We start from the raw sequence: 25510 nt of genomic DNA, 5'->3' as shown, positions 1-25510 counted from the left end.
CAGACATTTGGGGAGCTCATGGGTGCCATTCCAGCCTTCCAGAAGGCTGAGTTCACAAATAACTGGCTAACAGATTTCCAAACCATTTCACTGAATATGTGGATGTTGGCTTGGATATGAATCTGGGCCAGCGACTGCTTGGGCTGTGTGGGTAGAGGGCAGAGGGCCGTGGGCTGGCCTCTGGTGCTTCACTTTTCCCACCTTCTGTGCTTGTGTTGTGCAGGGAGGTGGGGTGGGGGGATGTCCAAGAGCGGAGTTGGCATAGCTGGTGCTCTCAGGCCCTGGCACGGAAGCATCAGATGGAACGAGTTCTTGCCTTTTGGCCCAAGGTCATGCTCTGTTGAGTTTCACGGGCCTTGGGAAATAATAGCTTAGTCTCAAAGGTGACAAAATATTGGGGAGACATTTTGGGAGCCAGGTTCCATCCTTTCTGTCATGTGCAATAAAGTGGGTCAAATCTGCCATCAGAGGCAGAGACTCCAGGCTCTGGGCTAATCCTGCAAATTCAAAAACGAAAATCTGGAGACGGCACAGCCTGCACAGCAAAGTGCTCGTGTGCCCAGATCCCTCGGTCTGTGTCCTCCAAAGCCTCCCAGGGTAGAGAGCATTCGTGTGTGAGGACTTCTCCCAGCCACAGGGAATGGGGGGGGTCCCTTCCTGGCAAGGCCAGGAGTCCACATTAGTGCTTCCTTTCTCAAGAAGCCAGTCAGTCTCCACCGCAGGCCTGCCCCGGCTTGCCTGTCATGTGTCAAGTACCAAAGCCCATTTTTCTGTTCACCGCAGACCCTCCTCTTCTGATCGGCATCTTATTCCTGTGGCCTTCGTGTCTGAGAAATGGTTTGAAATCTCCTGCTGACTGGCCGAAGTCTTTTTTACCTCCTGGGGGCAGGGCAGACGCCATGTGTCTATTTCATGGTAGGTACCTCTCTTTGGACATTCCTGTTTTCATTCCCTTTCCTCCCCTCCCCACTGCCCTCCCCTGCGCTCTTTGGAATAATTGGGAACCATTTTAGACATCGTGGGTGGATTCCCAATGGCATCGCTTCTCTGAACATGAGCCAGGGACCTGGCCTTTTGATCTTGATGTTGGATTTGGTAGAAGTGCCTTCCCCATCCCGGGGGAGGAGAGTAACAGACGCTCACACACCCTGATTCCACGTCCTCACTATTCTTACCAGTGCCACTCCTTCCCTCAGGAAGGCCACGATGCGCGTGGCCTACATGGCAGGGAAAGTCATTCCCCGAAACAAGCGACAATTACAGCTCTCTTTTCCCGCAACAGGAAGAGATTAGGGCAGCGGCTAGGGAGGCAGGAATCGCGCCCCCGTCACATGTCTTTACATCGGGGGAGGGCGCAAGGCAGAATTAAAATACAATTTTGAAATATAAAAATAAAAGATAAGAAAGAAAATGATAAAGAGAGAAAGGGAAGAGTTGAGACATCTACTAATTTGAAGCCAGGAACCAGCACCAAAACAGGATGAATTTTCCACGCTCTGCTGGATGGGAACATTTGGTTTGCTTTCAGTGATATTAACTTTAATGCTAACGTTAAATTGCCTCCTTCTGTGCTGAGTCTTCGGAGCACTCGGGCTGCTGAGGGGAGAGAGCATTTCGCTCTCATGGCCCCACATCCCATGCGTTCTATAAGCACAGCCCATGGGTGCGACCTGGGGTTTTCGTGTGGGTTTCATGGTTCTTTTCGATGCTGGGCTTTCTCTGCATCCTCATCTTGCTTCCTTCCAAAGGTGACCTCTGATCCCTTCCATGATCCCATCCTGTTTCTAGGATGAAATACCAATATTTGAAAATAGCTTTTTCTTACTTTTTGCCCACCTTCTGATATGGAGGACTGAATGGACAACGTCCTCAGGGGCCCGGGGACAGGGAAGGTCTGGAGGACTCAGCCGGCTGCACCTAGCTGTGGCCGGGGAACCGGCTATCGTCAGAGAGGGGAGTGAATCGGTCAGTTCCTTATCCTGGCACTAATGGACCGCGTGTTTGCTCCAAATCAAATCTCCGGCCCTCACTCCTTATCCTGAAGCCAACATGATCTGCCAACTGGCAAAGAAATGTAATTAGATTAGAATGGGAACCGAGCTGCCCTGCAAGGGCCTCTGCTGCGGCAGGTAAGAGGCAGGTTGTCCCCACCATTCACTGGGGGGATGTGCAGCCTAGAGCATCCGTCAGAGGCCAGTGCCTTTGTCTGCCTCACTGCAGCTCCCCTCATGAAGGGAACCCCCTTTGGAGTGCCAACCAAGCTAGCCACAGCAAGCCGGCTTGCTAGCCGTGTAGTCCTCGACCCGCCTGGTAAGGCCTCTGTAGGGACTGGGTCCTGGTGGTTGCCAGCATCTCTGTTATGATTTTTAAAATTTGTTAATGTGTAATTCATTGACCTGGGAGATGCAGGGCCTTAGGGTCAAAGACCCTCAGTCCCTTTTGCCAAGAGCCACAGGCCCACAGAACTGGAGAGGTCAACTCGAGCGGACAGCTCCCTAATATAGATACTTGCACGGCAGCTCGTGGAACACTTTTTACTTGCTCAGTCCTCCCAGCAATCTCGTTTACAAGTGGGGAAACTGAGGCAGGGGGCGGTTAAATGACTTGGCCGAGGTCAGCTCCCTAGGGGAGAGGGGACAGCTTTCTAATGTTTGCACGACAGCTCGTGGAACACATTTTACTTACCCAGTCCTCCCAGCAATTCCTTTTACAAGGGGGGAAACTGAGGCAGTGGGCGGTTAAATGACTTGGCCGAGGTCAGTCAGGTTGTAAGTGGTGGGGCTGGATCACCCGATGGCTGCCTGGCTCCGGGACTTCCCCGCCCACTCCAAAGGCCTGAGCCCAGGGATCCTTCTTTTCCATTAGAACAGGAAGCTGCAGCGCTGACTTTTCAAAAAAAAAAAAAAAAAAAAAAAGATAAAATAGGGCAGAAAAAAGGTGTTTTATTTACTCATCTGTCCCAGAAAACCTTCGTGTCTCATCAGCCTGGTCCTCCCCTTCCAGCAGCATGGGGCACTGAAGACCCCCCAGAAACACTGTTGGTGGGGGCTATCCCTGTGCTGCAGCCCCAGGCAAAGGCAAGAGATACGGGTGCTCCCAGATGGGCCCCAGGTGGACCCCGCTTCCCAGCTGTGCCTGAGGAGCTGTTTCGGGACCACCAGCATTTACACAAGGAAACATCTCTGCGTCTAAAGAGCTGACCCCTCCCTGTGGCTCTCAGGTCAGGTAGGTCGTCCGCAGAGTTCAGAAGACCCTGTGAGACTTACTGAAGGCAGCTGCACTCAGCCTCGGAATCTGCCGACACGAAGCCACAGCCCACTCCTGGTGGCTTCCTCAGTAGCTGCGGACCAGGAGGGCTACGCACACAGCCTCGTTAGTCCTTGATAAATGCTTATAAGATTCCGTTGCCGCTTGCGGGACAGACCGTTTATCACTGACTAGGATGAAAGCATTGGGATTCTAAGTATCCCCTGAATCTTGCAATTAATGCCTGGACATGAGCATCGGGTGCAGAATAGCCAGAAACATCTCTCAGATTTGCTGGGGTACTTATTGTGCCTAAATAAATAGCAATTAATACTAAAACATTTAATTAAGGCTTAAGAGCCAGTGGAGCTACTTCTCTCTCGTATGGCTGGGAAGCCTCTCCAAATGCATTTTTAATGATGATGCGGTCGTTTGTTACCACACCATTGTCTTCTAAGTCTAATCCATGTGCATGTTTGGGACCCAAAGGCAGCCAAGTTCATTTTCCTGTAAGTGGTTGTCCGGAATGCCAGTGGCTCCTGGGCAGATGTGGACCCTAGATTTGATAGCTTCCAACACATTCTTGCCTCAGACCACCTTCGTGGTGGGGCCAGATTGCTCTGGACAAAGTGAAGCTGGCCTTTATGCTCCAAGGAAGGGGACCTCGAGAGCAGGTCTGCATTGGCTCTCGGACTAATTCACGGTCATCTTTCATGCAGCAGGTAAATTTCAGCAAAACTCGTTAACGTTGATCTTTTTCCCTTTGCCAAGGCCGCTTCATTCTGAACGGAGCCTGCAAAGTCATAAAAGCTGTTGAATCCAAAGCAAGTGAGAAATAAATCATGCATTATTATTATTTTCAAAAACACATTGAAGACATAACTAATAAAAAATGAGAAGTGCACCTGTGCCTTCCCACTTTGTTCTTCCAAAATGTACATTAATAGAATATCAAACTTTTGTTATTCAAAGGAGCCTATATTTCAAAGCAACATCCATACGTTTCTGGAAGCTGTGCTTGCTGAGCTGAGAACGGTACCACGAAAACTTTGGGAGAAAGTGGCCACTTCAGATTGTCAAGAAATTCTGCTGTGCCCCGGGGATACCTGGCAGTAGCCTGTTTGCTTTTTTTTTTTTTTTCCCGCAAAAGCAGACATTGGTCATTACACCCAGTGACCCACTGTGAAGCGTACAGCCCAGCGGGGCCAGGCCAGCCGAGGATCTCCTTCCAGGCAGCAGAGGGCAGAATTTATCCCAGATCCCGATCTGGAAGATGGCTTTGCAAGATACACACAGCTTCCCTTTTTGGCCAGGGAACCTCGGGTGGATGTTCACCTTCAGCCACGTTATTTTCCAGCCATGGGGTCCAGGCCCCACCTTATCTGTCTTTCCCAGCTGGCCCGGGATCCTCAGTCCTTCTCTGGGCTTAGTGCCAAGATGAGAGGCTCACGTGCTAGTGTGGCACAGAAAAACCCAGGAAGCTGAAGTTTGAGCAGCAGAGTTTTGGCAGAACATGGACAACGTGAGACCCTCCTCCTGGGCCAGAGGCTGTGACCACACCTTGGTCTTGCAGGAAACCTCTCCACCCTCTGCAAAGCCAGCGTGGCTCTGGAAATGGAAGAGGCTCCCTTCCCTGCATAGCCGGGGATGTCTGGCGCTCGGGGCACAGGCTGCCACCCACTCACTGATCTTCCACGTCGTGTCTGTGGCTTCTGGCATCAGCATCTACCTGTAGTCAGTCCCCGGAGGTGGTTTCCTGCCATTAAGGATGGGTCTCAGGGACTGAGGACAAAACTGTTTCACACCCCTGCCGCGTCTCTGAGCCTCATCCAGTGTTGATTCCCTGCTCCAGGCCAGGCACAGAGCTGGAACCTGCATGAACCAGTGGTGAACAGGCAGGAGACCCCTGTTCTCAGGGTGCTGTCGTGCCAGCAGGGGATGCCTTGCACATCTGTCCAAATAAGCTGGATGCAGATGGTCCCATGCCTGAGATGTCACCAAGCAAGTGCTCCAGGAGACAGAAGGAAAATAGGGGATGTGTGTAGGAAGGAATGGAGGCATCCAAGAAGGCCTTCCCAGGGAGGTGATCTTTCCAGCCAAACCCTGAAGGATTGGAGGCTTGAGATTTGCAACGTGAAATCAAGGAACCTGGAACGTTGAGAGGAAGAAGAAGAGGAAGAGCGAGGTGGAAAGGTGGCCAGGACCCAGGGCAGAAGGATCTGATTAGCCAGCATGGGAAGTACAGGAGGCTTTTTTTTTTTTTTTCTTTTTTTTGAGACAGAGTTTCACTCTGTTGCCCAGGCTGGAGTGCAGCCACTCAATCTCGGCTCACTGCAACCTCCACGTCCGCATTCACACGGGAGACTTTCACGTGGGAAAGTGGGAGGATGAAGTCTACCTGGGAGCACCTCCAGAGCCTGGCCAGACAGACGTAAGGATTGGAAGCTGCTCCTCCAGGCTTTATTCTCCTGTTTAAGGTCAGGATCAAGGACTGGAAAGCAACCAGGGCCAAGGTTCATTTAGGAAATCATTCTTATTAAGGTGGCAGCCATATGACTTATGGTCCAACCCTGAACACATTCCAGAGAGAAAGGTTGGCCTTGTGAATCATCAATGATCAGGGAACACAGGGACAGCAGCTCACAACCGGTGACTGTCCTGGGACACCAGGACCCAATGTAGGGTCTCCAAGCCCCAGGATTTTTATCTCCCTTTTAAGAAAACTTGTAATTGTAGTAAATATATGTAACATAAAATTTATCATTTTAGGCCAGGCGTGGTGGCTAACACCTGTAATCCCAGCACTTTGGAAGGCTGAGGCAGGTGGACCACCTGAAGTCAGAAGTTTGAGACCAGTCTGACCAATATGGTGAAACCCCGTCTCTACTAAAAATATAAAAATTAGCCAGGCATGTGGTGAGTGCCTATAATCCCAGCTATTCAGGAGGCTGAGGCAGGAGAATGGCTTGAACCCGGGAGGCGGAGGTTGCAGTGAGCTGAGATCGTGCCACTGCACTCCAGCCTGGGTGACAGAGCAAGAATCTGTCTCAAAAAAAAATATATATATATATCATTTTAACCCTTTATGCATGTCTAGTTCAATGGCATGAGTGCCTTTACCATGCTGTGCAGGCATCTTCACAAGCCAGCTCTTCACCTCTCTCATCACCCTGTATTAAAACTCTGCACCCACTCAATACTCACTCCCCGTCTCCCCCCATCCCCTGGCCCCCTATTCTACTCTTTGTCTCTGTGAATTTGGTGGCTCTGGTACTTTCTATAAGTAGAATCATACAGCATTTGTCTCCACATTTTTTAACTTTCAAAAAAATTACCAAGATATAAGAGGGATATTTCTCTCTGTATTGTAATAATTACTTCATTTTTCAAGCCCCTCTTCCCCAGATCCAGGGAATGTGGAAGAGGTGGGCGGGGGTGGGGCACAGCTGGAGTAAGGCTACCAAGAGTGATCTGGCACTGACCCAAAGGCACATCCCCCGCCCCCCCGTGTGTGTGTGTGTGTGTGTGTGTGTGTGTGACACAGCCTCACTCTGTTGCCCAGGCTGGAGTGTGGTGGCGCCATCTCAGCTCAGTGCAACCTCTGCCTCCCAGGTTCAAGTGATTCTCATGCCTCAGCCTTCCAGGTAGCTGGGATAACAGGTGCGCGCGCCCATGCCTGTCTAATTTTTGTATTTTCACTAGAGATGGAGCTTCACCATGTTGGCAAGGACGTCTCCTTTCTTTACATGCAGTGACCCCTGTGCCCACAGCAGCTGGTCCTCCCACAGTAGCTGAGCAGACACTCTACTGTAGCCTCATGGAGTTGTCCACACGGGTGTCATTTGGAGGCAGCAAGCGGGAAGGTGACGCCCAGGGCCCAACCTCTTATCCAGACGCAGAGGGGTCCAGGGAAAGACCCAGCCTCTCATCTTCACCTTCACCTTCAAATGAGTAGACTGTGGCACACTGAGGCTCCTGGAGATGACAGGGACACCGTGCTGATGATCAGGGACACAGTGCTGAGCAGGAGGAGCTCTCCTGGGGCCTGCCAACCTCCCTGTCCACTCCTAGGATGTGTCCTGCAGAGGGCAGGCCTGTCCCACCTGGAGCTCTTCCTCCCCAGTCCCAACCAGAATCACTGCTGTGGGCTCAGTTGATTCAGGGGAGAGAAAGCCACACTCTTGTCTTTGGGAAGGACCAGGGAATGGACCCAGGACTGGCAGTCACTGAACTCACCTGGGGAACTCTGAAAACCCATGTTCACAGGCACCACCCTGAGAACCTGATTCCAGGTCTGCAGAGGTGGGCCTGAGAATCTGTATTTCTGCAGAGCTCCCACGATGGTGATGATGCAGCCGGTCTGGCCGCATGCTGTGCCTGCAGCTGCTGGAAAACTTCTAGAGCTCCCACTGAGTGCTTTTCCGACTTCACTTTGGGATCAGCGGGTACACCCGCCCCATCCTACCACTTTTCTGATACGTGTCATCTGCACAGATGAGGATGCGGTAGCCTTTTGTTTCTATTATTGAGGGTCCTAATTGCCTGTAGTTGAGAGGAGCTCTGAGTGACCGCAGAGGGACCCAGACAGCACCCCATCCCTGTGATGGAGACGCAGCTTTGGGCAGAAGGTCCCCGGGGGGGACCGTGATGTGTTCCAGCTCACGTGGCCATGCCCAGGGTGACTCCCTGAGGGATGCTGACCTACTGGGGGTTCTCACTCAGCCCGGGAGACTGCATTTTCCGTTTTCTGAGGCTCGGGCTGGCTGGGTGGCAGCCGCCCTTCTCAGCCTGCCTGCTGAAGGTGGCAATCGCAGTCAGATCACCCGACCTGCGCCCAGGTGGGACTCGCCTTGTCTCTCTTCAGCAAGATCACCTCTGGGGAGATACGGGAGGAGGATTTCCTGATGCAGTCCATTTCTCTCTCCTGAGTCCTGGCCTCGGGGAGCCTGCAGCTGAGCAGTGGACGGACACAGACTCCCTTTCCTCCTGCAGCAAAGGAGTGGAACAGGCCCCATGCCACCCCCCACAGGAGGAGGCTGGACAGGGAGTGAGCAGGGCTGCCACACTCAGGCCCTCTGACGTGCACGCCTGGGACCAGATGCCCCGGCGCCCCCACCATGAGTTAGTGGACGAGGTGGTCCCAGCCCCTGGTAGCAAGCTCAGAGCTCTGTAGATGACCAGAATTCACACAAGATTCAGGCCCCCACCTCACACCCCTGGGATTCCCAGTGTTTCTTCCAGTTCCTGCTGACCAGTTCTAGTGAGGTCTTGTCCACGTTCCAAGGACCCCTCCATGTCAGTGAACCGATAAAGGGAGCGACCGGGCTCTGCACGCAGGGGTCCTGTGTCGGGGGGTCCTGGTCGCCCGAGAGCCCCATGGACTTGTCGCGCCCTCGGCCTGCTGCCATTTAATCTCTTCTTGTTTTCTTTCCACACAGGATTCCGTTGGTGAACCTGTAAAAACAAAACAAACAAAACAAAACAAAAAAGACAAAACCTAAAACTAAGCTATCTAAGGGGGAGGGTCCCCGCACCTACCACTTCTGTTTGCCGGTGGGAAACTCACAGAGCAGGACGCTCTAGGCCAAAATCTATTTTTGTAAAAATGCTCACGCCTATGGGTGACTCTGCCTTCTCCCCGAGTTTTCTTTGGAGAACAGAAAGAAGAAACGAAAGAAAGAAACCGGAGGTAGAGAGACGAGGATACCCAACGAAAGGGACGGGAGGAGGCATCCGAAACCTAGGATTCGTCCTACGATTCTGAACCTGTGCCAATAATACCATTATGTGCCATGTACTGACCCGAAAGGCTCGGCCGCAGAGCCGGGGCCCAGCGAATCACGCGGAGAAATCTTACAGAAAACAGGGGTGGGAATCTCTTCCGATAGAGTCGCTATTTCTGGTTAATATACATATATAAATATATAAATACAAACACACACACGCACACACTTTTTTTGTACTGTAGCAATTTTTGAAGATCTTAACTGTTCCTTTTTAAAAAAAGAATTGTGTTATAGGTTACAAAATCTGATTTATTTAACATGCTTAGTATGAACAGAATAAACCAGTGTTTTCTACTTTGGCAACTCACGTCACACACATATTACACACACGTGCGCATACACACACAATACACATACATGCATATAGACGCATCTATTGGAAATGCAGTTCCACAGGTGAGCATGTTCTTTCTGGTGACCTGGTATTCCATCACCGTTTACCCCAGGGGACAGCCTCGACCCAGACAAGGAGGCCCTTAAATGACAGCCTGCATTTGCTAGATGTTTGGTGAGTGGCATCAAATGTGTGACTTACTATCTTGGGCCAGAACTAAGAAAGCCGTGGTTTTATATATGTGTGTGTATATATATATGTTTTTGTGTGTGTATATATATATATACACACACACATGCATACATATGTGTTTTTTTTTTCATTTAAATGTTGGAAGATGCTGCCTAACAGCCACACTCACATTTATGTAGCTGGTTGCTTACAAACGGGCCTGAGCCCTGGGTTGGGTGGGTGGTGGATTCTTGGACGTGTGTGTCATACAAGCATAGACTGGATTAAGAAGTTTTCCAGTTCCAAATATTAAAGGAATATATCCTTACGATGTGTGTGTGTAATGTCAGGGCAGAACTTAGACATACGTGAAGGGCCCCAGTTGGTTTGAAAACGAAAAATCGTCATTCTGTGTGCGAACCACGCAGGCGGCCCCACAGCCCGGCCTGTGCTGCGTTGCCTTCCCTTGCGCAGGTGGGCAGGTGTTGCCCGCTTTTTCTAGGGCCCCAACGGTGTCTTGGAATCTTGGGGGAAGCCTCGGCAGAGATGCCATTCTCCTGTCAGCTTCCACTGGCCGATGGATGCTTCTGTTTTGTCATCGAGAATCCTACTGTAGAACTACCCAGTGGAAACGGGCCCCAGACCCGAGCCTCAGTACAGAGAATCCCAACCACACACACTTTATGAAAAATACTGCCATGCCGCTGGGCCTTCCTCACAAGCCTCACCTGAGACGGGCTCACTGGTGGCCCAGACTTGCTGTCAACAGGGAGTGCTGTCGGGATCTAGGGATGCATCTCGTGGCCCACGCTGTGCCTCCTTGGAGGATGTTTCCTGTCTATGGGAGATGCCTAATGTGGTGTGGGTCCCTGTCTCCAAAGACTCTATTTCTCACACATGGCCCAGGTGGAACTTTAATTTCAGCAGTAGAGTGCATGAGGCGATTCAGTGAAGTGTCGCAGGCCAGGCGAAAAGGTTAAAGATGAGGCAGACAGCTGACCTTACTGCCCTCACTGGCCAGGCTGATGACCTGATTCTTCCCTCGGGTTCAGTCTCCCTCTGAAACACCTTGAGATATGCTTCAAAAGTTCACTTTTGTATCTCCTGAAACACGTGAACCTAGAGTCATGCCTCTGGAGGGGAAAGGGCTGTTTCTGTGACACAGCAGTGTTGAGATCTGTATCCATGGTATTGCTCACAAGTTAGGAAAAGTTGTTCTTTAGTTTTTGTTCTGTCGTTTTCCACCCCCAAGCTTTGGCACATCCAGAGACAATGCAAACATCCGCCACTGGCATTTGGCCATCTCCAGGTTCCTGGCACTCTCCTGCACGGCGCTCCAGCCTGCAGCTCTCTCCATGCGCCATCCGGCCTCGTCCATCCCATTCTCCTTCAATCACTCCCTTCCGCTGAGGTGGGCCTCCTGACTCCAGGTGAGCACAGCATGGTGCGAGTGTGTGGTGAGGGCTGGCAGCGTCCAGCAGGCAGTGGGGTTGCTGCTTTGGTCTCTGATGTTCTGAGCTCCAGAGTGAGCCCAACCGAGGAGGAGGTGACAGCAGGGGGGCCCCGTTGGTTCACTGACCATGAGAACCCAGGATTCCCGAGGGACTCCTGGTATCTGCTCTGTCATCTCCCAGCTGCTCAGCCCCCTTCTCCGACCATGGGTGGCACCCTGGATGCCCTGAACTCTTTCCTGGGTCCATGAGACATAGAGCCTTGGAAGGAAGCGTAAAGCAACAACCCTCTTGTCCCCCGTCAGAGCCACAGGTTCAAGGTAGGGCTGTGAGACCCACAGAGGCACAACCACCAGACAAGCCAATGTGTGCCCATTCCACACCTGAAAGTCTGCTTCTGTACCGACATGACATCCGTCAAGGTAAATCCACACAGGTGAAGGCCGCTATTTCTGGATGATTGAGGCAGTGTATGGAAAGACGTATTTTTTACTTTTTTAAATGGTTACCTGCTCTCCCAGACCCCTCAACAGGGATCATCGTCTAGGTAAGAGGAGATAGTGAGTGAAAGTGCCTGGGCCTTGGAGACGCAGCCCCACCCACGGTGAAGTCTGCACCAGGGCACGGAATTGTCCTGCTTCGGGCCTTAGGTATATGTAATGCCCATGCACTTTGTGTGTCGGTGGCTGCTGCATTGGCCTGATCAGTCCTTCTGCACCTTGGGGTAGTGTCTCAAGCTAGTTGTTGTCCTCTTTCCCCTGCTTGGCCCCTGGAATTCAGAGTCTAACAGTAGACACCTCCCTTCCCCCACCCGAGGCCTGGTCCTTACCTTTGCTTGAGCTTTCATTCCTCAAGAAAAGAACTCCAAGGAAGGGTGACGTGGTTTGTTAGGGTTCCCCAGTTTTTGTCCACTTCCATCTTATTCCTTGGAGATCCCACAATCGCAAACCCCCTGGCAGCCTCCTGGCACCTGCATTTGCCCTTAAAGCTTTAGAAACAGCTGGGAATGCACTCTTTGTTGTGCGGTCCAGTCCATTTCCAGACGAAGTCGCTGCCAATCTTCCCGCGCTTGGTGTCGCTTTTTTCTCATTGGAATATGCGTGTCATTGCTCTTGTTTCCGAGTTTGGTGTGAGAAAGGCGGGGTTCTCCAGGCATGGTCGGGGAGCTTCCTCACCGTTTTCCATTGGGCTCAGATTCCAACCATGACCGAGACAAAGCCAAGCCTTCTCACGCTACGTGGAAGCATAGTGACACCCTGGGGTGTGTGGAGGTGGCTGCTGTTGTTCCTATGTACTGCCCTCCTTGCACACAGAAGGGAGAGGCCACTTAGGGGAACTTGTCTTCTCCAAAGTACTTCTAGTTCTTCCCAATCTTGAATTTGAGTGGACTTCTCTTATTACACTCAGCTTCCAGAAATTCACTCCAGTCCTTCCTGGAACATTGTGAAATTGGAAACCTGGACTCATCAGCAAACCCCACCCAGTCTTTGAATCGGGACACCAGGAAACCCATTACTACGAATGTGATCTTACCATCTTAAATCAATCCTTTCTTTCGAAAATACATGGCTCTTTCACAGCCATATTTTAGCATCAAGAAAAGCCATGCTTTCAGGGGTTGGTCGTCAGCATTTTGTGTGCGATGCCTAAGGTGTAGACTGTGTTAAAAGGTGAACACACCAAAGGATCGACCCTGTCACCTTGGATGGTCTCTGTTTTGACCCTGTTGCCCATGGAGAGGTATTTTACCCTTTTGCTTCTTTGCCCAGGTGGTCTAGGATTGTCTGTAGCTCAGGAAGCTGGACTGACCCTGTATCTTGAAAGACAAGACCAGGAACCAGGAGTGAGGCTGGGACTCTCACTCAGTGGGACTCTCACTCAGCCTTTTCATGGTCAGGCTTGGTCTTCCCATACTTATTTCAAGATGGCACCAGGACACACCTTCTTTTGACCACCTGTTGACACCATTACCCTCTTTCATCAAGGTGATCTCTTTCATCAGGGCGTACGTGAGATGTGATGCTCCACTCGACTGTCTCTCCCCTACCCCTGCCCCCTTCCACAAAGCCATTTCCCAAGTCACAGTGGGAAAAGATACCAAGATGCCTGATTTCTTGGACCATTCTTGTTTCAGCACGTGAGTTCTTTAAGACACTACTCACATATGCCACTGGAGAGAAACAACCCATTCTGGATCACCGTAATGAGCTGATCAGTCATTCATCCTCTTCTTCAACAAATACTTGTTCCACTTCTACCACACTGGCCATACAGTCGGAGGCAAGATGAGCACAGTTATGCCCTTGTGGGTCTTATATTCTATAGTGGAAGGAGGTAGATGGTTAATGTGAAAGAAAACCAAAATAATTTCCAGAGAGAGAAGCGGCAGGAAGAGAACAGAGCAGAGTGATGGGGCCAGGGTGCAGAGAAGGAGAGAGGGGAAGGGGGAGAGAGTGGCAGGGATTGAGGGGGAAGAGAGAGAGGAAGAGGTTGTCTGCATCTCCTCCTGCCACCCATCACCTACTGGGAAATTATCACTTGCTGCTTGAGGGTTGGTCTGGTGTTGGATGGAGCAAGAAGGCCTTGGTCTTAGCTCTTGGATAAAAACTCAGTGCAGAGCTGAAGATAAGACATCACAGTTGTTACGGTGCCTGGTTCTTCACCAAATTCCTCAGCCATTCCAGCAAGAGTGGAAGCAGAGGGGCAGGGGCAGGATGAGGGCTGCTGTCCTGGAGATGAGCTTGCCCCATCCCTGGGCACTGGCTCTGCCCCATCCCCTCCCCATGTTGGTCCCACCTGTCAGGTTGCCAGGCCAACCAGGTTTCAGGTCAACCAGGTCTCAAGGAGGAAAAGGGGGTTCAACGTCAGTGACTTGGCCCAGAGGGCACGGGCACCATGGGGGTGCCATTCCTCTTGGTGCCAAAAGACAGCTGCCTCTCCAGAAGCTCCCCCAGCACTGAGCGTACTTAGTGGCATCCTTCTTAAACAGCATCTGCTTTTAAGTAAGTAGCTATTCCAAAACATGCCGTGATTCATGTAATTTTTGAGTGGTTACTTTGGTGCAGTTTGTCAATTTGCTCTGCCATACTGTTTTTTGATTGTTTGTTTGTTTTCCAGTGTAAATAGCACAGCCCACATAAATGAGCCAAACTCATCATCTGAGGATCTTTGATTATTCTTCCCCACTTATTGTACATTGATGTGCCGCCTGCTAGGAAGATAAACTCCCTCTTTGCTCACTGTGAGCCCAGATCTCTCTGTTAGTTACACTCAGCCTTATCCAGGGGTCCCAGGGAGGTCTTAAATGATTGTTTGGGGTTTTGAAACATGCTACCATCCCTTCCTTCCAAAGAGCGTGAAGCATGGCTCTGTGTGGTTTTGTGTGTCTGAGTTTACAGCTTGTATTTGGATGTAAGGAATGACTAAAAACAGGTCTAGGCTGAGATCCGCTGTCTTTTAAACCCCCCCCCCCCCCAGCCCTCGGTGGAACAGAAAGAATGAGCTGCTTCTGATCTCAGATCATTCTAGAAAGGTCTCAGCTAGTGAGCACAAAGTAGGCAATCCCCAGAGTTTATACGGGCCTCCATGTGACCAAGCCATCCCTAGCTAGGAAACTTAACTCTTTGCACAACCTCCCTTTATTCCGAAGGGCCCATGGGAACATGGGAGCAGTTGCCCTTTGTCAGAGGAGTAGCCCCACCCTGCTCTCTGCCTGAAACAGAAAGCAGCTCCTCTTGGAACAGCCCGCCTGGGGCAGAAGCACTTGAACATCCCATCTTCCGTCTTATTTCACTTTGGTTGCAGGGAGTTAAATACATAGGCCACAGCTGACTAAGATAGCAGTGTGCACAATGGTCCCCGGAATATCCAGTGACTCAAGCGATGTTAGTCTTGGGGTCCCTAAGGCAGTAGGGCATGGGGAGGAAGTTTCTCACCATCGATTCCCAAACACATCAGCCACAAGTCCACACTCCACACCTGTAAATGCACAGGCTATGCCCCATTGTAAAGGTGACTGAAGAGAATGTTCAACTCGATGGTGATGGGCCTGTTTTGAAGCTAAAAGCATAAAATGAATCCTCCCTGTAGCTCCATTGCCTTTTCCTCTTGAAGGATTCCCTGCTAAATGTTCTAAGAGTTACTGTGCATAGAATCGAGAGAGCATTTTTGAATGAGCCATAAATCTAAGTCATATATAAGAGGCATAATATAAATTGGACCAAGCTTGCCCATCTGGGACACACAGGTTTATAGAGATTAAACACTAGTGAGTAGCAGGAAAAGGGAACAGTGACTGTATAAATGGCCATATAAATGACCTACTTGTCTTCTCATGTAGGCTGGAATCAGAACCTACGTATGCCATAGATAACAGTCAATTAAATGGGTTAATGTGCTAAGCCAAGAGAGTTCTTAAGACATGCACATGGGACTGGATTAACTCTTGTCGATGTCTTGGATTCCATAGTAAAACATCTGTTAAGTAACATGTGGTGGGAAAGGATGCAGGGAGCGTTGGACTGTAGGAAATTCTCCTTTATACGAGTTAATTAGTTTTGTCTCTGGTGGCCCTCTCTTAAAACAGAATCCCCTGGAGACCTGGGTTTTCATGTTGTAATTCAACATCCAAATATTTGCAACATTAAATAATAACTCCGTAGAGACATCGGTCTTGCATGGGCATAAGCAGCTCACACTGGTTAGCTTTTGTCAGATTTCACCATTTCTGCAACAAAATTTCTTAGTGTTGATGTTGATAGCTTCTGGGTTGGCAAATTGGCAGTTCACTCTAGTCTTACTGGGTTGGGCGAGTTCTTGCCCCCAGAAAACTGGGGATAGCTTTGGCCATGGAAGGAGCAAGAACACTATGCAGTCCTAAGCTCTGTTTTTTGTTTTGTTTTGTTTTTGGCACCATTATGTACCGTGAAGACTTACAGCCTCTGCTAATACAGCATAGGGGACACTTTGAGGAGCCCCAGCATCATTGTTTGAAATCATTGTACAGGGAACTGCTGGGGTGAATACCATTGTACCAATGCCCGGGCCAGCGTCTCATTTCCTAACAGAATCATCCCGTTCTTGTTCACTCTTCAGTCATCCCAAGCCAAAAGGGAAAATTCAAAACCCACTGTGACACCCCAACCCTAATTTCCAACCTTTGGAGGACTCACCTGGGGCAGGAGGGAGAAAGGGCTTTGCTGAAGTCTCAGGCTGCCGAGAACCACGTACGGGCGTAGCAGCAAGCCAATGGCATGGCTCTTGACAAGGTTTTCTATAGGGCGGCAACTGCTGCTCCCAGGGGAATCCTCTTCTGGTGCCTCCGCAGTCTGTTCTGGGGTGGAAATGCCATTCTCTATTATTTCTCTCACATACGTGTGGATTTCTAATATCGAATTATGTGACTGCCTACCACCTAAGGCCTACAAAACAACATGGGAGTTTCTTTCTTGAGTGTGCAGCAAGTCGGCATGAACAGGACCCTAGCAACTGTGGGGAGCAGGATTCTCTAAGGTGCTCTTAGATCCGGTGTCACTTCCACATACAAGCACAATTCTCCCAGTTAAGGGACTGGAAGACAAGCGGGGCAACTGGTTTTGAAAAGCCCGCTGGCATGCCAGAGGGGGTGTTTGGCCACTCCCTCCTTGAATCTAACTGCCACAATCTATCCGCAGATGTGTTTTGTTCTATTTCCGGTTTGTTTTCACTTGTGTTTGCGTTGCTTCCTCTGAAGCCAGAGGATGAAAGGTCCTGGCAAAGTGAGTTATCAGTCAACTGATGATAACTGTGATCCTTAACGATGAATTCCCAGCCTGAGGTGACACACAGAGGTTCAGCATACGTCTCAGGATCTGTCACATGTCATGTTGCTTGGTGTGAAGACGAAAGAACAAAGTCCACATCAGTTTCTGCTCCTTCAAACAGTGTGTTGATATAAAACATTGAGATTTGGCAGAAACATGTGCCCAGTGTGCAGCACCAAATACCGGTCTTCCTAGAGGTGTTTTTGTTTTGTTTTGTTTTTGTTTTTGTTTAATTTCCTCTTCTGGCAGCCCCATTTGGATCATTTCTTCTCTTTCTTTCCTGGAGAAACAGGATGGCAGGTGCTGGAGCCCAGAGTGGGGTCACTCTCCAGCTGAAATGATTTAAATGGAAAGGAGAATGACAGCAAAGCCTCACATGAACTTAAATGACCTTATCAATGACCTTATTAACTTACCACTGGTACCTGGATTGATGAGAGGTGAGTGGGACTAAAAGCCAGGATCAAGATCAGGTTGCTCCACACATTTGCAAAGCAGGAGCCCCGGAAATGTGAGTTAGACCCAGAAAGTATTGAACTGGACATTGAAGGAAGCTTGAGGCCATGCATTGATAACATTTTTAGAGTCTTTTACATTATTTTTTCAAAAGGAACACATGTTTACTGCAAACCATTTAGAAAATACCAATAACCAAACAGAAGGGAAATGTTTGAAAACTTTCAATGGTTTAATTCTGTGGAAACTGTTCACTGAAGGCTGAATGAGTGGGGACGAGTCACAGAGTTAGCACCAGGGACAAGTCTGGCTCCAACGTATGTTTTATGAAGTCTGATGAGCTTTCAAATGCATCTTTGCCAGCTGAACTTGTCATGCACTGAACTTCCCATTGATCATTAGAGTGTCTATGATTAAGTGGAAAAGGCAGTCAACCATTTGGATGTTTGACTTTGACAACATCAAGCATTGGCCATTGGGCACATCTGGACATTGGCATGGAATAAACAGGATGCTCAGAGAAACATCCAAATTATTGACTGAATTTTTCCTATGGGGCATCTCTCTAAGGGTCACAGATCTGAGAAATAGAAGGAGCCAGGTCCATGTTGATGCTCCTAGTGTGTTCAAATAACTCTTGAATTCACCAGGTCTCACTGCATTTATTTAAAGATGGAGCCCTTTGTCCCCTCCTCCTCCTCAGCTCACCCATGGAACTAGAAATTCACAAACCTGAAGCTGAACCACAGGACAAGAAATTAAACAGCAACGGCCACATGGCCTATTTTTTCACAGGTTTTGCATTGAATGTTTTAGAACTTAATCCCCCACCCCCTTACTCGTGTATACCAAAACTGGTTTTATTTTCATTTTCCTAAATTATTTTCTGATACAATAAACTGTTAACTGTTTATTTATACTTTTACAAGGAGCACTTGTTATTTTTCAAAAGGAAAACAAAAGCCTCTCTGTTTTCATGTTCTCCGTATATCTATACCACAGCTGTCTCTCTAGACATATTTATATATCATCTTCTCGAGAGAGTTAACCTCCTGTAGTTTAATGTTATGTTTTTTTCTTTAAATGCATATCATAATCATGTTAATAAACAAAAATGACACAATATATGTGGGTGGGGGCGGGGGGCAGGTGGCTGGGTGTGATTTCCGTACAGGTGAACTTTTATTCCAGATTTTTTTAAGTTGTTTCTGTATTTCAAAGCTATGTATTTGGAAAACATTGTAAATGAAACACCTATATTAACTTTCCTGTGTATATTTAGTACTCTGATGTTGCTATTAAAAAAAAAAAAAACATAATATAAAAAAAAAAAGAAGAGAAAAAAGAATTACCATGAGTTCAGGCCATGACCTCATAAGGACTTTTTTTTTTTAATGTTACTTCTTTGTTTATTTTTTAACAATATTATCTGAGACCTCCTCTAAGAACATAGGCGCTGTTTCTATGCCTGTGGTTCACAAAGTCTAAGATTTCCTCCCTGAAATCTTCATTATCTCCAAACCAATGCTTTGCTCAGTTAAACATCTCTGAAAACACTTTCAAGTCGCAGTGTCTGGGCCCTGGGTTTGGTTATTAACTGAATCTGAGTGAACCAGTCAGGTTCTTCTACATTGTACCTGAGACCACAAATGCCCACAAGCTCAGGGTTGGGGGGTTCCAGTGGCTCCTTTATGGGCAGTCGCAGGCCAGCGAATGTCTTGCAAAGATCCCTGCAGAGGAAACCGTACCCTGGGGAAAAGGTCGGCCCAAGGCTTATAACTGTGCTGGTGCCAAGGCAAAACATTGCAAAGGGCCTCCAGTATCAGAGCCAGGAGATACCTTGCACACTCACAGTATTTGCGGGGTGCAAAAGAGCTCTGCCCACTTTCAGACATGCTAGGATCAGGCAGAGTATATGGGAGCAAGGCCCCTGCCCCTAGGCCAGCAGTTCTCAATGTGGGGTGATCCTCACCCCCACAATATCTGACAATGTCTGGAGACATTTCTGGTTGTTACTACGGGGATGGGGTGCTACCGGCATCTAGTGTGCAGAGTCTAGCAGGCTGGTAAGCACCCCACACAGCACAGGACAGCCCCCCTACACAGTCGTCCAGCCCCGGAGGCTGAGGTTGAGAGACTCCCTCTTACACCTGGGTAGGATGCTGCGCTTAGCTTTGCTCCCCGTGGGAGGCAGGGTGATTTTTCACCCTGGTGTGGACTTAAAGGTGAAGCCCTCACATCAATGTCAAAAGTCCCTGGGCCAGCTGGAGCTAAGCCTCAGGGTAAGAAAGCAAGGCTGGCGGGGCAACCTTGTGTTCTAGTGAACCCTGCGGCTCAGCCCCAGGTGTACTCTACACCTGCTAAGCACCTTTTAACCTGTCAATGTCTTTTCACATGTTTGAAATTACCTGAACATATCACCAAGGTCGTATGCATCACCCATGTATGACTTTGCCCCATTTGCCAAATGGGGCAGACCAAGCAAGTGACACAGGAGCACGGCTGGTAAGGGGTCCCTAGGCCAGGAGGGGGGTCCCAGTGGACCCAGACCTCATCTAACCCACCTCAGCTCCAGCCGCAGCCTCTCACACCTCCAGACACATCTCCAGAGCATGATTATCCTGCTGCTATGTTTTCTGGCCTGCCTTCCTCTCTTTCTTTCCAGACAGGGTCTTGCTCTGTCACCCAGACTGGAGTGCAGTGGCACAGTCATAGCTCACTACAGCCTCAAACTCCTGGGCTCCAGTGATACTCCTTCCTCAGCCTCCTGAGTGGCTGGGAATACAGGCGTACGCACCATGCCCATCTAATTTTTAATATTTTTTGTAGGAACATGATCTCATTCTGTTACGCAGGCTAGTCTTGAACTCCTGGCCTGAAGCAGTCCTCCTGCCTTGGCCTCCCAAAGCACTGGATTACCTGCATGAGCCACCACGTCTGGTCTGGCCCTTCTTTCTTAATCAAAGCCATTGTCAAGGGCAAGGATCAGTCACAGAAAGATGAGGGGGAGAGGTGAGTCAGAGGCACGGTTGCAGTTTCAGTCAACACCAAGAGCTGATCTGATCTGCACGTAGGAAAAGGATGCACACCAAAGGCCTGCAGAGCTAGAGATGCTCAGCCTTAGGCATCTCCAAGACATAGGAGTGCTGAGGCCCGAACACAGAGTGAAGAGCCTTCTTTACAAGCCTGGTAAAAGCAGCATTTTCCCCTAATTAGCTCTGAAGAGCAGGTGGTGCTCCTCCCCAGTCCCCATCCCTCACCTGGCAGAGAATCAATGGACAATTTACCCAGTGCCTCATCCAGCACCAGGCGCAGGGCACTCGTGACAAAAGCACTTCCATTCCAGCCTCCTCAGCATCCCGCGGTGCCTTTGTCTTCCTCCTTATCCCCACCCCGGGAGCTTCCGTTTGTCTGTGAGGCCAGGGGCTGGCAGATGGCCGAGGTGACCACTGGTTCCCCAGGACACCCTCTCCGGAGTCTGAGTCAATGAGGGGCCTAATGTCCTCAGACACACTGATGAATGGGATACATAACTGTCTTTAACAAGCAGAAAAAAAACAATACCACTTTGGTCATTTAACTGATTTAGACAAATCAACAGCCTGGATACCATTAAAGTAAACTCAATTTGCTCACCAGTGAGAGGGGGAAATTGGAATTCTAGTATCCATTTGCTAGTGCATAGAGCTCTTGCCTTTGAACTGAAGCCAAGACAATAAATACGGGGTCCCAATATGATTGACTAAGTTTGGCAGAGTTGCCTGTGATGGGCTTTTGAACACGCAAGCACAACAGAAACCTTGTGCACTGAACAAGGTTGTGGGTACTCCCTCCAGCGCAGCGAAGGCGGGTTGGACATTGGGAGGGGCTGGTGCAACTACAGGTACTCCCTAGAAACTGTCCTTACCAAATGTATGGGGCCACAGGAGGCAGGAAATAAGATTTTGGGAAGCTAGGGGCTCCCCACATCCCTCAAGTGAAGACCATTCGATGGGCTAAGAGTCAAAGGTACACATTCGGTCTTCTCCAAAAACCAGCTGGAACCAGCAACCCAGGCTGGTGCCAAGTTGGGAGAGACTGTAGGACTCTGGATCCTATTAGTCTGCAGATGCTCTCTGCGTTTGTTGTGACTCGTAATAAGTGCTTGTTCAAATCGATGCATCTCCTCTGCTTTATTAATGGGCATTAACTTCAGAGCTGAGAAATGAAGTTCTAAGGTGTGAGGATACGTTCCTTTAGGACAGCAGTTCTCAGGGGATGACTTTCTTCCCGGAGAGATTTAGCACCGGCTGGTGACAGTTTGGATTGTCATAACTAAGTAGTACAGCAGGCACTGACATCTAGAATTTAGAAGCCAGGGATGCCATCAAACACCCTGCTATGCACAGGACAGCCCCACGACAAAAACAATCCGGGCCCAAATGTCAATAGTGCTGACATTGACAGCAGTGTTCCGGGAAACGCTGAAGTCGACCTGCTTTATGCAGAGGGTCATCAAGAATCGGCACTGCCCATCGGGTCTTCCCGAAGCCAGCAGCTTCCTTAGGGAACATCAGGGTTATCTCAGGAAGCACAGAGTGAGCTTTCCTTTCCCAGGTTTTTTTTAAAGCCTGGGTGTTTTGGTTTGTTATGGCTCCTATAACAAAATAGCACAAACTGGATGGCTTTAAACCATGGAAGTGTATTGCATCACAGTTCTGTAAGCCAGAAGGTTGAGATCCAGAGGGACAGAGCCAGGCACCCTCTGAAGGCACCAGGGAAAGGTCTGTTCCAGGCCTCTGTCCTGCTTCTGATGGTTACTTGGCATGTGGCAGCCTCCCTCCATCCTTCACATGGCATCTTTCCTGTGTGTGTGTGTCTGTGTCTACATTTTTCCTTTTAATAAGGATACCAGTCATGTGGGATTGCGGCCCACCTTTCTCCAGTAGGACTTCATCTTAATGAATTGCATCTGCAATGGGCCTATTTCCAGATATAGTCACGTTCTGAGCTGCTGGGGCTTAGGACTGCAGCACATACGTTTGGTCAGGGGGGTTGACACAATTCAACCCATGACACTGGGGAATCAGAGATGCCATCGTTTGTATCGGAACCTGCCCCACTTTCCTTTGTTCTGTATCTATCCTGAGAAAACATGAAGGGCCTCAGGCAGCGAGGGGTAGGGGATGCCCAGAAAGGAGGTTCAAGTTCCTTCTCCTCCTCCAACTGAAGCTAGTGGGGCTCATCCAGGAAACAATGGGGATGGTGGTGGCCTCACCTTTTAAAACCAAGGCAGCTGGGTTTCTAGTTGGAGGTTCAGCTGGGCTTCAAAAGGAGAAGCAGCTTCCTCTTAAAGTGACTGTCCCCAGAATCGTGTTTTTGTTTTGGTTTCAGGTTGCCACATAAAGGTGAAGCAGCTGCCACGGTCATATGCTGTCATAAAACTTAGAAAAAAAGGAGAACGAGGGAAGCGGAATACGTAACTCCTTGCACAGAGAACAGCTGCAAATGCAGAGCTTTGCCTCTTTTTTTTTTTTCCTTCTTTATTTGCATCTGCGATTTCTTATTTCTGTTTCACTTCTTCCCTGAATTTCCGAGCTTCCTCTCTGGCTCTGGCACACTTCATCTGGCGGCATGGAGAGTGCCCCCCCGTTAGGATCTGCTGCACTGCAGGAGGGAAGAAGGCCTCCATTGCTGGAGAGACATTTGGCCACTTGCCTGTGACCCGGTGGGCTCTTTCCAGTATTTCTTCTCCCGCTCACCTTTAGCAAAATGGTCTGGGTTTGCAAAGGAACCCTGTTATCTGTCTAGACTCTGTTCTCTATGTGCTCTTTTCTCCAAAGCCCTCCCCATGTTTTCTAACTCTTCAGCCTTGAACTTGGCAGAAGTGATGCAGCAAAATCTCGACCCCCCGAGGCTGTGGTTCTCCAGACTGGCAGCCTTCCTAGGAGTGAGGCTGTAGGCACTAAAGCAGGAGGCAGGGTGGGATGGAGAGGAGTCAGCCTTAGCAGCGGGTCAGAGTCTGTGGCTGTCCTGCTCTGGTGCCTGCAGCTCCACCCACAGACAGGTCCAGAAGGCTGTAGGTCCCCAGAGTGTCCTTGCTGCTGGAGATGGCTGGCTCAGTTCACTTGTTCTCTTTGGAACTCTTTGGAACGTGTAGACCTCCTGCTGATAGTTTTATAGACAATCACCCACAGTGTGGCTGTTGAGAGCAACTCTATGCAAACCATTGCTTCTGCAAAGCTACAAAATAATGAGCTTTTGCTAATGACACTGAATGAGCTGTGGACACAGACCAGACCTTCCTGGGACCACATACCACCTCCTATTGAAGGATCCCATTAACACCAGCAGGCCTCGTGGGGCCTGTCGTCACCAAAGGCAGCTGAGTGAGGAGAGCCTCCCCAGGCTTGAGAATACTTGGCCTTGATTTTGTTAAAGCTGCACATCGAGACAGTTCTGCCTGAGACCTGGATTATCTCATATCCTCTCCAATTCAGCAAGGGACCTCCCATTATGCTGGATTGCTTTGGATCATGGAGGAAAAACAATAATGAAGCCGTATTTTAGGCATCTGGCTGAGCTTTGTTCTTCCTTTGAGAAAGGAAGCCATACCACAATCGCCCCAAAGATGAGGCAGATTTCCTGAACTATTTCCTTCTAATTTCCTGAACCAGAACCTTGCTGGCTTGGACACTGTGGCCCATGGCTGAGTAATGGTTGGGGAGTGAGTGTCTCAGTCCAAGACCTCATATATGATAACATTATGCAGGAAAATAATGAGAAACATTCAAAGATGTTGCTGACTTTGGGATTGGGTTACCACCTAAATCAAACTGACAGTGGACAGGGGGCTTGTAGAATGAAATTAAGGAGGAAGCTGTATTTCAACTGGGAAATGCTGGGTGCTCTCCAGGAGAGCGAGGCTCCTGTAAATAAAATACAATCCTGAGCTCCCGTTCCATCCTCTGTGATTTATTGGAATCGAAGAGGGTTGTTTGAATGATTCTGAATGTTATTTTCAAAAGCAAATGAACATCTCATTCTGGAATCAATGACACAGGAAACTGTCTTTGGAGGATCTAGTACTGGGAGAGACAGGAAGCGATGCTGGGTTCTGTATGATGTCTTCTATATTTAAGCCCCAGTTCAAGGCAGGCTGGAGGGACATGTGGAGGAGGGAGGCCCTCAGGTCTTGGTGGGGTGAGAGTGAAACCTAGGGCTTTTCTTCTGAGTGTTAATGGGCATTAGACTTGTCTCCTGTGGTCAGTATGTGGCGGAAATGTGGCCAGAGACTGAGGAGCAAGGGTGAGACACCCAGAGAAATGTGGGAGACACTAGCCAACTCAATCCCTGGCCTTCCCCAAGTGGGTCCCAGGCCATACTCAATGTTGATCACCTCTTCCCCTCCTCTTACTGCCTGTCCAATCCCAGGTGGCAGAACCTCCACTGTACAAATCAGAATCTTCCACTAGTTCTACTAAAAAGGAGGTAAAAGATGATGTTGTTTCAGTTTGATATGGTTTGGCTCTGAGTCCCCACCCAAATCTCACCTTGAATTATAATCCACATGTGTTATGAGAGGGACCCAGTGGGAAGTAATTGAATCATAGGGGCTGGTTTTGCCCATGCCGTTCTCGTGATAGTGAATAAGTCTATCGAGATCTGATGGGTTTATAGAGGGAAGTTCCCATGCACACACTCTCTCTTGCCTGCTGCCATGTAAGATGTGCCTTTCACCTTCTGACATGATTGTGAGGCCTCCCCAGCCAAGTGGAACTGTGAGTCCATTAAACCTCTTTTTCCTTATAAATTACCGAGTCTCCAGTATGTCTTCATTAGTAGTGTGAGACAGACTAACACACAGTCCTATCTATTGCGGGCTCTTTCTGACTGGTACGGTCAAGTTTCTGGCAACATCTTCAAGGGCATTGCTCCCGTAGTGACAACATCTTCCAGTAGTTCTCTGCAAAATTTTATCACCTTTAAGGACTGGGCTGGGAGACATTCATGCACCAACCATTGATCACTCATCTTGCATAGTCTCTAAGCCCTGAGCCCACCCTGGCGCCTTCCACACAGAATCTTTGGAGAAGTGGCTGAGAGATACTTCCTCCAACCCAATTCCCAAGATCATATTCAACTTGCCTGGACATAAATACTGATTAGCAACATAACTAGGTTGAACTCACATGTGATGAAAACTGGTAGTGCGGCTCCTCTTCTGCAGGAAGGCTCAGAATACCTGTGCCTTCCTAAGACGCGCAACACAGGTTTTTCACCCGT

General features: G+C 49.3%; 1 protein-coding gene across 2 annotated transcripts in view; it reads left to right on the top strand.

Moving 5' to 3' along the window:
• AJAP1 (adherens junctions associated protein 1) overlaps window positions 1-25037 on the top strand; it is a 144194-nt gene extending 119157 nt beyond the window's left edge. Inside the window, exons 5-6 of one of the 2 annotated variants that reach the window (XM_065530702.2) lie at window positions 784-915; window positions 22619-25037. In XM_065530702.2, the coding sequence (XP_065386774.1) occupies window positions 784-856 (73 nt within the window). In that variant the 3' untranslated portion in view covers window positions 857-915; window positions 22619-25037. Of the gene's footprint in view, window positions 1-783; window positions 916-8684; window positions 18506-22618 lie in introns of those variants that run through there. The other variant, XM_005544959.5, reaches the window with a different exon arrangement.
• Window positions 25038-25510: the final 473 nt, after the last annotated feature.

Source organism: Macaca fascicularis, chromosome 1 (assembly GCF_037993035.2).
Source record: "Macaca fascicularis isolate 582-1 chromosome 1, T2T-MFA8v1.1".
In the NCBI taxonomy this organism is placed as follows: Eukaryota; Metazoa; Chordata; class Mammalia; order Primates; family Cercopithecidae; genus Macaca; species Macaca fascicularis.
The sequence above is the reverse complement of the archived record's forward strand: the minus strand, read 5'-3'. Positions and strand labels throughout refer to the sequence as shown.